Source organism: Takifugu rubripes, chromosome 13 (genome assembly GCF_901000725.2).
Source record: "Takifugu rubripes chromosome 13, fTakRub1.2, whole genome shotgun sequence".
Classification (NCBI taxonomy): domain Eukaryota; kingdom Metazoa; phylum Chordata; class Actinopteri; order Tetraodontiformes; family Tetraodontidae; genus Takifugu; species Takifugu rubripes.
In genome coordinates, this window is record NC_042297.1 from 13,030,671 (window position 1) to 13,044,370 (window position 13,700).

Here is a 13,700-nt window from a genome sequence, read left to right on the forward strand (position 1 = left end):
AAACCGTTTAATCTTTAGATAATTAAAAAAAAACTATTTTCTATCATTATTTTGGATTCTGTATGTATATCAGTCTGGAAATGTGTAATTTTCACAATGTTGGACACAAACTGTGAGGCAAAATAAGCAGGATTGGCTTCACTTGTGCTTCAAAGACGAGTGCAAAATGATTTGTCAGGAAACAGACTGAAAGTGTGTAAAGGTTTTAATACTTGTGTGTGTATACAAAATGACATGAATAAACATTTATGGCGATGCTGCTGTTGTGTTTATTTCTCCAAGACAGGTCGAGGTGATGTGGTGTTAAACATTGAATAAGTGCGTGTTTAGCAACTTAAGTGCTGTGTAGGTTGCAGAGGGAGACGCTAATGAGTGGTGGGCTGAGCGGCGCACATCTCGCAGTTTCCGCGGTGAATGTGTGGGAAACGGAACGGCTTAATATAAGTTACATTTCAAAACACAGTCTTCCGAACCAACTTTATAAAAAGACATTTGAAATTAATTCTATCACACTACACTCACTAATGTAATAAACTGTCATTATTTACAATGGTAAAAGAGGAAATACAATATTACAGTTTTCTTTTACTGCTATGAAATTGATGACATTTTTTTGGATTTTGTCTCGTGGCTACAGTTAATAAGTACTGTTGAAACAATAAATACACTGACCATTGTTAGTGTGAAGATTACAAAAATAGGTAATGTAGGAAACAAAGTGGAAAAAGAAGCATTACGGAGTGCAAAAGTCCACTAAGGCTGTTTGTCCTTGTAACAACTGGCAGTCCTCTCTGGGTCTGATTCCAATCCTCAGTCTGATGAATATTTCTCTGGGAGCTCATCAAGGGGAATGACTGTGTACTCCGTCACCCGCCCATTTTCCCTCGGCTGGTCTTTGTGCAGGAAGGTCTCCATCTCTACATCCCTCTGCTGATTTATGGACTTCATTTTGCTCTCTGAGTCGGGACTGAAGGCTTTGCTTGGAGCATTCCACCTATGCAGTGGAGGATAATGTGAGAATTTTATTTATATACTTACAAATGCAATAAGCAATAGTATTGTACATTAATGATATTTAGATCTCACTTGTCTCGGGTAGCGATGGCAATGCAGACCATTAATAGTGCAGCAACACCAACAATAAAAGCGAGGATGATGATCCAGCCTGCAAAAATGAGAAAAAGGGAGTCCAAATTAGGTCTTAAATGAGAGCTCATTCATTAAGAAATGTATTCATTTCCTGCACAAACCTGGTGTTGAGTTTCCCACATTGGGCAGGGATGCGGTCCCATCTTTCTGATGTTCTTTAACTGGAAACAAAAACCATACTAAATAAGGACAAAAGAAAAGGAGTAGTTGTCGTCATGATTGGGTTCATTTTGGTTTACCTGCATGTACACTCCTATGATTTGCATTCCGGTTCATCTGTGGTTGAACTATTTCTCCGTTTAGAGCAGGCCTGTGGGTTGAGGAGGCTGCGTTCTCTTCTGTGTAGGAGCCACTCATACGGGAGCTTGTAGTAGCATGAATTATCTCACCATCACTAGACCACGTATCTCCCGAGCTAGAGTAATCGGTGTCTCCTGGCAACACAGCTGCAGAGGGGCTCTGAGTGTGGGTGATGCTCACAGTTGTGGATACATCATGTCTATGTCCATGCTGGGAAAAGATGGAGGAATCCGTGGTGTCTGCACTTCCCTCTGATGAGTCACTTTCTTTGGACTCTGGCTCTTGTGTACTCCAGGCAGGTGCAACACTCGTAGTTGCGGAAACATCAGGTTCACTTCCATTCTGGAGGAAGTTCAAGACATCGGTCATGTCCCCGCTTCCCTCCAATAGGTTGTTTTCTTTGGACTCTTGTGTACTCCAGGCAGGCGCAACACTCGTAGTTGCGGAAACATCAGGTTCACTTCCATTCTGGAGGAAGTTGAAGACATCGGTCATGTCCCCACTTCCCTCCAATAGGTCGTTTTCTTTGGACTCTTGCGTACTCCGGGCAGGCGAAACACTGGTAGTTGTGGATAGATGGGGTTTACGTCCATGCTGGAGGAAGATGGACGTGTTGGTGGTGTCTCCAGATCCCTCCATCAAGTCGCTTTCCTTGGACTCTAAGGACGGCTGCTGTGTACTCCAGGCACTCAGGGATGCGTTTGTGGACTTGCCTCCGTACTGGAGGACAACAGATATCTCAGCCTCATCACTGGTGTCCCCGCTTGCCTCAGTTACATCAGTTTCTTCTGGGGTCGGTGACTGGGATGCATGAACCGCATCGGGTATCTTAGAGGACTCAGTTGTGAACGAATTAAGATAGACATTATCAATAATGTATCCGTCTGTCACGGCCTCTCGGTAAACTTCCTCCTGCACCACAACTGGGACAAAGAGAGATGGAAAAATCCGACAGGTCACCTCAGAGTGTTTACTTTGCAGCCCTTGCATGAGAACAAAGGAGTGCACCTCCTTCTCCCTCTTTCCCTCACACAGGCCTATGTACACATGACCCTAAAATCTTGTACAAACTTGAATTGTGGTTTAGTACGATGATGCAACAATAATGATTAACCTGGATGAGTAATCATCTGTGAGTGGCCCAATAACAATGGCGCTGCCTCATCAAAGCAACAGTTTCAACAAGCGCTGAACCCATTGTGACACACCCAGTAACACAGAATGAAGAATGACTTATTTGGGCAGTTTCCCTGGGTGGAAGCCACCGTTTGTTTTTGCGTCGTTACAACAGAGGAAATAAAAAAGAACCAAATCAGGTCATGCTACAACCAAAATTGTTTCTCTGCTGTCCTGGTACTCGGAACAAATATTTTCCTCATCAAAGCTGTGCATGTTTAGACTAAATAACACGTGAAAAGATGGATGACACGAGGAGTCCTCTTTTGGTTGGATGCAGTATTGATCCCCAAAGTCTTAGGTCAATTAGATAGATGATGAGGTAGCTTATAAAAAGGGAGCGTATCGGGATGTTTGATGGCGGAAAAAGAGGGAATCAAGTTCCCGCTCATAGGTTCACGCACATGAATGTGCGCTGCTGTAACAGGATATAAGCAGATATTTCTTCTTCCTCTTGTTTGGGACAAGGAAGCAAAGCAGCAGTGACATATAAAAAGTGTATTGATACAGACACAAAGTTAACTCTGCGGCCTCTGGGTGACCAGACACGAGGGCCTTTATTTTCTCTTATGCCTCTATCCTGTACTCAACATGAAATAGTCTCAGGTGCTGGTTAAATGCTGGGGTCAACTACCAATTCATGGTTGATTCCTTAACTCTAACTGGTTCAAATCCTAATTTACAACAGTATTATAGAGGCTTTTGGTGTGTGCCACCTGTCTCAACACCCCTGGTTCAATGATAATGAAAAACCTCTCTCATCCTTTTACGGCCTCACATTTAAAGAGAAAAAAAATTAAAAGGAGCATTGATAAGCCCACGAATCAAATTACACATCTTCACTTTCCAATTCTGCCCAGTCACGTTGAGCCCTGTTGTTCTTTGGTCTTGTGTAACAGCTTTTTGGTTTCACTTTACACAAGAAATTCACATTAAGGTTCCTCCTGAAGCAGCTAGGACATTTTACAAAGATCTCTGTGTAATCTGGAGGTGAAACCTGTGTCCTGGTAATGAAATACTACTCTGGTATTCTTGCAGAAATAGTTAAGCTGGGAACATAAAGAGCATCTTAGGTAAGTGCTGACTCAAGGGGTAAGTAAAAGGACACCGAGAGAATCATTACACTTTTTTGGGGTTTGTAAAAAGGAATTACTGCATATGTCAGGGTGAAAAACTGCTGACTTTGACCTCCTGGGCACCCTAAAAATGAATTTCAATGACCTGTGAATATCTGGCATGAGCAGAAGAAAAAAAACAAAATTGTATTTGGATTCAGTTTAAAGCCGATTGGATTGGGGGAAATCTACTGTGGAAAACCAGTTAATTAAGGTCAATAGATTTTCACTTACTGTTAGAATATGCTGAGTGGACGACCGCAAGAAGCCCGACGATTGCCCAAAAGGGAAAAGTCCCCACTTTTGGAGGAGAAATCTGTGATGGAGCCATAGGTGTAGACGCAAACTGGCAGTTAACTGACAAACTGACGTGGGTGAATCACAACATGCCTTTTATACTCCGCTGCAGGTTCATCTCGCCAACAATGGCAGGTGACACACACACACCCACACACACACAAGAGGGCTGGCACACCTGTGAACACACCTTCTGCCTCACATGCTTTCTCACGAATTTCTTCACTATCCTTTCTCAGATTCAGTTAAAGAATACCAAAAAACCCAAGCCTTTTTTCAGAAATAACTGACTGCTTTTTTAGGGTTTTTTTTAACGTTAATGTGGTTAAATGTTTAAATTTTGTATCCTCAGAAATATCTGCGCTGTACTGAAAGCTTGTTGCTGTAAATTCATGAACACAGCAGTCTCCTCCTTGTCTGTCAAATTAATGAATGACCTGTTGAATGCTGATTGTAGTAATTTTGATTTTTGCTGAAATATCACCCAACAAAAGAGAAGATGTGTTAACTTTGAACATTTCATTCCATAGGACTTGATATGAAACAATAAAAAAAAGCTGGGGAAACACCTAGAGGAGCGGGAAGAGACAAACTAAATCACTTCCTTGTCAATGAAACAAATCTCTGTTTATATAACTTCCTCATAATTTCTGTCTCTCAGGCTGAAATGACCCAGACTGGCTGTTGGGACTCTCCAGACGTTAACCTGCTCTCAAATATGTGCGACGGTGAGTTTTGGATATTGTAGTTACTGTGTGGGAGTGCATGTGTCTAGTCTTGCAGGATACACCCAGGAAAGTGTCACATTTGAAGCTCTCTAGAATCTTATTGTACAATTTCTCAAGTACATTTGATGGGGGGAAAAAAAGACATCAAACAAAAGTGGACCCAAATTTTCTTATATTATTCTTTTTCTTATATTATATCAATATTTTCTTTTTCTGAAATAATATTGAAGTTAAGACAAGACACAGCATGAGCAAAATCAAAAAGAAATTATTTAAAACTCCGAATGCGTCAGTTGTGTTCAAGGTCCAGCAGTTAAAGGAACCCAATAAACTAATTTCTAATTTCATGATTAGGTTGCTTGACGGTAAGGGGGTGGTTGTGAATTAGAAAAGTTATCACATGAACCCATGAAGGTTGGAGCAGGGATCTGTGGATTGTTGCAGTAGTCCAGCTGAGAACTCATGAAGATGGGGGATTTACATCATGTCCCTGAGGCTCCACAGCAGTCTGATGGAGAAACCCAGGCCAACCAACTCAGTAAAGTCCATTATTAAAACATATTTAAATCAGAAAGCCTCAGATTTTATATCTGTTTTTTATACGACGATATCAACCTGCATCATTTTTAGTGCCACCGTGATTGTTCTTAATTCAAGTGTTGTTAGGATCTATGAAATATTAAGTATTCTCTGTGTTGAAATGTCAGATTTAATTGAGGGGTAAAAAGCTGCTGTTGGGGTTAAAAGGCGGGTCGCCTTGAAACTGTGTTTCATCATCCTGCAATTGTTTCTCAATGATGGGCAAACTGTCATTTTGTGGCGAGCTTGTCGCGATTATTGTTAATGCTTTTAGCTTCACAAGCAGAGCCGCCTACAAACAACCAATCATGCTGCTGCTAGACGGTTGGTGCTTGAATGGACCACAAACACTGATCTGATCCAATATTTACAGTGGCTTTACATTAAGTTCAGGGCTCATCTTGAGGTTCTCTGTCGCAGACGGAGCTCTGCTGTAAACGTCTGGTTCGCTCAATATTTTTATCAGAAGTAGGTCACTTGGATCATCTGACCAGAAACACTGAAAAAACAAGTAATGAAGCATCAAGGGAACAGTGTTCCCTAAATATGTGAGTTCTGTGGACTCCAGTGATTGAACCAATAAACTATCTATTTATTTAGATATCTGACACACTTTATGTTCACAAATTTTGGACCTTTTATACTCTCAAAAGGCTCTCTGTGACTCACTTCTAGTAGGCACATTCCTGTATCCGATTAACAGAAAATAGTTGCTGAGTGGGCTGCCAGAGCACTCCTTGTTTCACCTCACAAGATTAATCTTCTATTGACAGAGAAATATGACTTTTCATTCATTTTCAGACAGTTCCGCACCGCCCATGGTGGCATCATGATAGCTTTAGCAAGAATGGAGTTGCAAAATAGGACAAATTCTCCTATCAAAACATGATTAACAACATCTGCCTACATTTATTGTTGAATTGCTACTAAAGTTTCTGGTTAACATCTTCAAACTGTCCTTCAGAACCATTCAGGTGTTGCGGATCCCATGTCATTGTTTAGATATTAACAGTACAAATCTACTTTTAGTGTGTACAAATTCACATTGATGGATATAATTCAACAGCTCACAATGTTCCATTCAAGTATTCATTATGTTAGAGATGCAAATGCAAATGTAAATAATTATTCTTATTCTTAATAAGCAGATACATGAGCCAAATTCATTAATGCTTGTGTTTTTCATATCTTTTATACAATTTTACTCAGAATTATCCCGCATTAATTCTGCGCTGTAAAAATATACTATTTTAACAAAAAAGTAGTAAAAAGGGCAACACAATTACATAAAGAACAAGTACTACAATGCTCCAAGGATTGGATGACCTGAGAGCCTTGATGGATGTAAATGGAGAGGGCTCTTCATATACTCAGGTGCTAGATCATGTAAGGCTCCAAAGGTCAATTCAAGAAATTTAGAATGAATTTGAAAATTAAATTAGAATCCCATATAAGGAGAGTATAATTAGGGTGACAGGAAGGTGCACTTTTTTAAAAATTGCCTTTTAAAAGCCGAATGGCTTCAGATGATTCTGCTGTTTGACTTGCATTAAGCAGGTAATAAAAATATATTGATAATAACTAAATAACAAAGTGCTTATAAACTTCAGATTTTTAGAATAAATTATGTGCAATATTTGGTTTTAAAAAATGTATCTTTTAGGTCAATGAAGAACAAGAAATATTAAATTTGTACATTAGTGTGGCTCTTCTTTGGCTTTGGGAGCGTTTTTAGCGGCAGAACTTACCTTACAGCCAAATGTAAAGCTTTGCAGAGCCTTTTTGGCAATTTTCAAAAGTTGGATAAACTAGGTACAAATGATTGTACCTGTGAAATTTAAGAGGGAACCCATTTTTAGTATACAAACAGCCACAATTTGCACAGAAATAATGTGGTTTGAAGAAGCTATTTGAAAAGAAAACAGGAACAACCACCAGTAAAAAGAAGCAATGGTATAAGATGTACTGCCAAACACTTATTATGTAGGAGTGAAGTTCCTCCCCACCCCAGCCAGTTCAGCACGTATTCAACCCTTTATTCATGAGACAATCAGCCAGCCCAACCCGCATTTACGTCACACCTTGGCCAGGTGCCCCGAATGACGCACGCAAGTCGGCGGACTATTAACGATGGAGTCTGAAGCGTAAAAAACAAACAAACAAACAAACAAACAATCTTATACTGTTGATTTTCACAACAGTAAACGACAATCTTGTATTTTGTGTATTTTATGAACGGCGCATGTTTGTCGCGCGCTGATGACGTAGATCGTGCGACTGAAAGCGGAGCGAAGCGCTGCATTTCGTAACTTGACAACATTTGAAGACGGTGAGCATTTATGGTTTTCTATGTGTGGCCTTGCGTCATAGCTCGATGCATCATGGTGACTGACGCATGTACTCACGATTTATTCGATCATTTTTTTCAGTATTATAGAAGCGTAATGCGTAAAACTTAAGCTGTCGTGTTATGGTATCTGACGTCAAAAGCTAAAGTTTGCATTTAGTTATACTGTTCGCATGGGTAAGACTAACTTTGTCTGATACATTTCCATATATCTTTTTGACATATTATTGCGAACAATTATTGTTTGAGCCACGTAGAATTGAAAGACGGTGTAAAAATATTGATCTTTGACAGAATAGCTCACATGCAGGCATAGGTTGAGTGCCAGGTAAGCAGTTGCAAAATATTATTGCGACACACAGTGGCACAGGTCAAACCCAGGTATCTGAAATGACACCAAAGAATAAATCAATTACAAAATCAGGAAAATATTTATTTAGCATTGACATTCCAGCAATGCACATTATAGAATGAAATTGAAAATATGTGACATAACTTAATCCCTCACTTAATGTATAATCAGCATCTGCGAACATTTGTCTACTCAGCACAATGTAACGGGCCCAATGTGCTAGATCAGCCTATGAAACTCCACGTCCTCTATCAATTCCATGATCTTTTTGTATTCGTCTTTGCCTTGGCGCCATCATGGAAAAAAATATCTTGCCTGTTCGAAAACGAGTCATGGGGTGGATTTGTTGTTCTGAGAGACAATCCAACTAATGAATTAGATTAATCACTTCCTGGTTAAAACTAAGATCATTGTTGGCTTTTTGCTGCGAAAAACAAAGGAACCATTGATTGTTGGTGGCTTAGGGCTGTTTCTGTTGCAGCGTTAGTGATGCAATGAAGGAAGCAGGATAAAACCTGGGCGACATTTGTTCCTGCAATAATTTAAAACAGTTAAGGTCTGTTTGGTATCTTTAAACTACTCTCTACTTGTCCTGTTTTCCAGATTATCAAAATACAGATATATTTTTACCTCTTTTCTAATTTCTTTCCACCATATGAATATTGCTATTATTTGCACTTGCATCAGTAGTCACCTGTGAGAGTTGCACATCTGCCCGTCCATCTAAACTAAAGAAACGATCAGTGTGCCAGGGAAGGATGGGAATTAGCAGGAACAATAAATCAGTCCACCTTTATTTTTTTTGTGTTACCAGTATTTCAAAACAGGGAAGTAAAATGCTGACAGATTTCTCTGGAATAAGCACATCTGCTAGGACATCTAAATCGATGGCGGATCAACGGTTCCCCAGACGGCGTCTTGGAGCTGGGAATTGTCCTTCAACCTGATCCATTATTTTTTCCCACAGATGTCAGCGATGTGCGGTAGCAGCAATGGTTGCCAAGATGCAAATCAAGAGGTGACAGAGAATAAGGTAAGAGGGATAAACTGCAGGAACTGCATTTGATCGAGTGGAAGCTGAACTGGGAACAATAAACGGGGAGGGAAGCGGGACAATATGGCACAGCAACATGATCAACTCTCTCCTAGAGTCGGGCAAATCTAATTGGATTATCATGTTCTGTTTTTCCAATAGGAGAAGGAGCATCCTCGGGTTCTCATCCCAGAATTATGCCGACTCTTCTACCAGCTGGGATGGGTGACAGGGACTGGAGGAGGAATCAGTCTGAGACGAGGGTTAGTGTGTGAATCAGAATGCTGTGAGGGAAGATGCTACTTAAAAATATCCCAACCTAAAGGCAGATAAACCACAAACTGCTGTTCTTAGATTGAGATTCTGATACTCCGAGTCAATCAGAACTTCATTTTTGTTTAAGCACAGATGCTGTCAAATGCCGACAGTTTTGCCAGAACAGACATGAGACCGTTGGCTTTTATTGCTTTTTCACTGAATATCTTTGATCATTAGAGAACATTTGAGATGCGGAATTGAACAGTTTTTCAGACAGCATGAAAATGGTGATGAAACTTCAGATTAAACCCTGTCGATTACAGCTGCACTGACCTCGCCATTTCATTTTGAATAAAAATTGCACCTCTAAGACATTTGAAAAGAAAATTCCCTTTCATCTTGTTAAATTATTCCAGCACATTCACATAGAAAATAGGCAGTTCGAAACCCCAGTCATGCAGTCTATTACTTTTCACAGTGGTCCTGTGGTATTTGACAGAATAATGACTATTTTCACACTGTATAAAAGCGGGAAAAAAATGGAGGCCAATTGCAGTCACACTCTGTGGCCACATCATAGTTTAATCAATTAAAGCTGTTCAAATTCATCCATTTTCTAGCCCACGGACAAAGTATCGATTAAATGTTCATCTCGCAAAAAGAGGGAGAAAAAAAGCAACTCTGTCTAAACAAAACCTGCACAATTTATTCAGTATGAGATTAACAATTTTAAGATGTGTTAAACGTTTTAACGTCGTGGGTGTTTGTGTTGCTAGTTGACTACACATCTGCTGAAGATAAAGGTGTTTGAGCGTGTTTTTGTTTTCAGTATAGCTGCAAATCTCTGAATTTTAAGTCTTGAAGGTTTTTTTTCCCCTCCCTCCCACAGTTCAGTTGCTATGGAATGACTCAGAGCCTTAGGCAGTCGGACCAAACCGTACACCAGAATAATCAATAGCCTCCCCTTTTATCTGCTGTTTGCAGATAAACACAACATCTTTATCAGGCGCATTCGTCAGGGAAACGTTAAGATTCCCTATTGTCACAATAACGTGATGATCGCAAAGATTATTTGGGGATGCCCAGAGGCTCCTCAGTATTTAAATACAACAGGAAATTTGCGTCGCGTTAAACTGAAGTGGCCATTTAGGACGATTCTGTTTCTTTTGGGCAATTACTTACACCAAATTTAGTACAAAGGGTTATTCTTCTTTTTATGTAGTTTGTTTTTATTGAAAAGATAAACACGCTTTCTCACAACTGTGGAACACATTTTTCTTTAGAGCATCTCTGCATTATTGCAGTTTTCATATAGTTGTGGGTAATTAAAGGTGTGGCCCCGAGGAAAGCTGTGCTCTCCATTTAAGTATGACAAAGTACCTCCTTTAAATCATTTTATCAACTACTTCCCTGTCATTGTATATTCTAAGAGACTTCTATTTTCTGTGAACCTCAGGGAGCAGATCTATATTGCACCATCAGGTGTCCAGAAAGAGAGAATACAGGTCAGTCATCCGATCCAAAGCAGCTGAAAATGAATGTTTTCTAACGCATTATCTAGTTTCTTCTGTTCTATTGTTTGCATTCATCAGCCAGAAGACATGTTTGTGTGCGATGTGGATGAGAGAGACATCAGCTGTCCACCTGCCTGGAAGAAGTTAAAGAAGAGCCAGTGCACGCCGCTCTTTATGAATGCCTACACAATGAGGGGTGAGTTATTTTAAGGCATTCAGATGCACACCACCAATTATGTTTTTAAAGAAGTCAGTGATGTGCTCATTTTCTGTTGTCTGGGGTCTCTCAGCGCTCCGCCCAAAGAAGAAAATAAGGAGAAATGTTTGTAACAAAAAAAGAGTAATTGAAAGGTCGGATGAAATTGGGGGGAACAAAAGGCTGCAGATGCCTGAATGTTGCACTCACATGCATGAGGCTGTTTCTATGGAAACTAAATTGTTAAATCTATTAAATCTAAAGTCTTTCCTTTAAAAAAAAAAAAAAAAAAAAGATGTGGTGGCTGAATATGAATTTACTGACTGAATGCATTGAAATTATACGTGCATCATTCGATGGAATGATGAGTAAATCAATGCCCCCTCCCTACTTTTTCCCCTTGTTCTGCATCTAAAAGCAGATCGGTTAGTGATATCTGAACGTAATCTTTGTTAAAATGTAGGGGCACAGGCGGTTATACACACCCACTCCAAGGCTGCTGTCATGGCAACTCTGCTGTATCCTGGCAAGGAATTCAGAATAACGCACCAGGAGATGATCAAGGGGATTCGTAAGGGCTCCTCAGGCATCAACTATCGGTATGTAATCAAGCAGTGAGGATTAGCGAGGTCCAAGAGCCCGTAGGTGTGGTTATGGAAAAGTCTGGCATTCGCTCAGGCAGACAAATCCGTGGCGCCATCAAGCCCGACCCCAACAAAACCGCATATCCGACTAAATCCATCATTTTCAAAGATCAGAACCTGTTATTTTACCTCAATATGGATTTTATTCTTTGGATTGTTTCAGTATCAAAGACAGCTTCTTTGGTTTGATCTGAGGTGTATGAATGATGCGCTCCTTTGATTTGTAAAATTCATATTTAGCATCCACAGCAAAAGCCAGATGGCAACTTTAACAGCTCAGATCTTTGACCATGTGCTCATTACTCATCAGGCAGAAGAAAACAGGTGAGAATCTTGGCAGCGGTTTGAATCTCTTCTGATCAGAACCGTGGTGGAGGCTGTAACGAATCATCATCTTCCATTATTTAGGAATTAATCTTTTCCTCTCCAAATGTCAGAAAAGGGCGTGATGTTGAGATATTTGATTTGGCCTCAGCGGTTGTACAGAAACAGGAGATCTGTCTGTGTCTGTCTGTGCGTCCCGCTGACAGCTCTGATGTCAGTAGCTAACCTGCTCTCTTGTGTTTTTCCAGTTACGACGACACTCTTGTTGTGCCCATTATTGAAAATACCCCTGAGGAGAAGGACTTAAAGGACCGGATGGCTCGGGCAATGGAGGAATATCCAGATTCATGTGCTGTCCTGGTCCGTCGCCACGGCGTCTACGTCTGGGGGGAGTCATGGGAAAAAGCTAAGACAATGTGAGCACTTTGTGTCTGCCAGAATTAACCTTTTCATATTCCCAGAATTACTTAGAAAAGCAATAGATTCAATTTATTTTTGGCCATTTCTCCAATTTGCAGGTGCGAGTGCTACGACTACCTCTTCGACATCGCTGTCCAGATGAAGCAGTGTGGACTGGACCCTTCAGCCCTCCCAACAGAAGAAAAGGGAATTGTTTGACATTCACTCACTGCTGCTTTCTTAAGAGACCTTTATTGCAGAAAGGTCAGTGGAGTTCAATCAGCAGAGCAAATTGTAATTATTTCCCTTTCAGTCCGTTCTGCTCCAGATTTGTCGAATGATGACGGTGAGGGTCGATTTGATGTTAAAGGAGATTGAATGCCTGTGATCTGGAAGCAAAGCATTATGGGACAGCTCGAGAGTGAGCAGCTGTCGGATCATGGTCCTGGGTTTCAAAAGCTTTTCTGATTCGATGTTTGAGTGCAGTGAAATCAGGGCCTTTGTGAAGTTACACATGAGCACACTGTGTATTTCACTTGACCTTTAACTCTGCCTTTCGATCAATAACATGGATTTACAAGTGGAATTTAAATGATTTGCAGGATAAATGGATTTAAATGTCTTCTACCAAGTTGGAATAAAGTTTATAACAGCGTGAGCTTGAATCTCTTTTGGTGTTTATCTTTACGGCTAAATGTAAATGCCATGGTCATCTGGTCAATACCAAGATGAGCTTCTGTCAAGATGCTTGAGGACCTCCGCCGCCATCCCCAGTCATCCTTCCAACGCATCATTTTCAACGTGCTCGTTTCTCACGAACGCACAAGTTTGTTTTGTTATTTTCCTTTAGACAAACTCTGCTGCCTCCACCGCTGTTTCATGAGGGAGCACTGTCAAATACGCTGCAGGCCAGCGTAAAAAGAGAAAGATATTTTTTCCATGCTGCACTAACACTGCCAAGATCTTCTTTGTTATGATTAATGAGGTTTTCCTGTTAACTGGCTTGCTAAAGAAATCTAACACTACTACCACCATAACAGTCAAAGGATATTAGGCTCAAGGTATTTAATCCAATTTCCCTGCCTTGGAAAAATTTTATTAATATTTATAACCTGCCAGCTAGATAAGCAGCATTCAGAATTAAATATGAAGTGTGGACTTTCCACGCTTGCAGTTTCTCCCCTTTTTAGACCGAATTTCTCAGCAGGCAGACATTCTGCAAAGTCTGTCACGAGGCCTCTAACTTCCACAATCGTGAACTACGGCGATGCCAGCGCATTGCCAAAGCT

The 13,700-nt window shown here is 40.5% G+C and overlaps 2 protein-coding genes across 4 annotated transcripts; one reads left to right on the forward strand and one right to left on the reverse strand.

The window, feature by feature from the left end:
• Nucleotides 1-187: 187 nt before the first annotated feature.
• LOC101069615 (uncharacterized) lies at nucleotides 188-4,125 on the reverse strand. The gene is made up of 5 exons (XM_011609892.2): nucleotides 3,975-4,125; nucleotides 1,389-2,372; nucleotides 1,251-1,310; nucleotides 1,087-1,165; nucleotides 188-994 (listed from the first exon to the last, which is right to left on the reverse strand). The coding sequence occupies exons 1-5, from the start codon at nucleotides 4,069-4,071 to the stop codon at nucleotides 811-813; spliced, it is 1,404 nt and encodes a 467-aa protein (XP_011608194.2). The 5' UTR covers nucleotides 4,072-4,125; the 3' UTR covers nucleotides 188-810.
• Nucleotides 4,126-4,741: 616 nt separating this feature from the next.
• apip (APAF1 interacting protein) lies at nucleotides 4,742-13,069 on the forward strand. 3 transcript variants are annotated; one of them, XM_029846775.1, is made up of 8 exons: nucleotides 4,742-4,765; nucleotides 9,011-9,076; nucleotides 9,239-9,339; nucleotides 10,791-10,839; nucleotides 10,927-11,044; nucleotides 11,508-11,643; nucleotides 12,261-12,428; nucleotides 12,531-13,029. In XM_029846775.1, the coding sequence occupies exons 2-8, from the start codon at nucleotides 9,011-9,013 to the stop codon at nucleotides 12,628-12,630; spliced, it is 738 nt and encodes a 245-aa protein (XP_029702635.1). In that variant the 5' UTR covers nucleotides 4,742-4,765; the 3' UTR covers nucleotides 12,631-13,029. The 3 variants fall into 3 exon arrangements, with proteins under 3 accessions (XP_029702635.1, XP_011608199.1, XP_029702636.1); XM_011609897.2 differs by lacking the exon at nucleotides 4,742-4,765 and adding an exon at nucleotides 7,472-7,673 and having other exon boundaries at nucleotides 12,531-13,069; XM_029846776.1 differs by lacking the exon at nucleotides 4,742-4,765 and adding an exon at nucleotides 7,722-7,868.
• The last annotated feature ends 631 nt before the right edge of the window (nucleotides 13,070-13,700 follow it).

What these genes read in the sequence shown, in the direction of transcription:
- LOC101069615 (XM_011609892.2), bottom strand. Translation starts at nt 4,071, where the DNA reads ATGGCTCCATCACAGATTTCTCCTCCAAAAGTGGGGACTTTTCCCTTT. An exon ending in TCATAGGAGTGTACATGCAG is followed by an intron (nt 1,311 to 1,388) that starts GTAAACCAAAAT and finishes TTTTGTTTCCAG; the next exon opens with TTAAAGAACATCAGAAAGAT. An exon ending in GCCATCGCTACCCGAGACAA is followed by an intron (nt 995 to 1,086) that starts GTGAGATCTAAA and finishes TCCACTGCATAG; the next exon opens with GTGGAATGCTCCAAGCAAAG.
- apip (XM_029846775.1), top strand. Translation starts at nt 9,011, where the DNA reads ATGTCAGCGATGTGCGGTAGCAGCAATGGTTGCCAAGATGCAAATCAA. An exon ending in TCCAGAAAGAGAGAATACAG is followed by an intron (nt 10,840 to 10,926) that starts GTCAGTCATCCG and finishes TGCATTCATCAG; the next exon opens with CCAGAAGACATGTTTGTGTG. An exon ending in TGGGAAAAAGCTAAGACAAT is followed by an intron (nt 12,429 to 12,530) that starts GTGAGCACTTTG and finishes TCCAATTTGCAG; the next exon opens with GTGCGAGTGCTACGACTACC.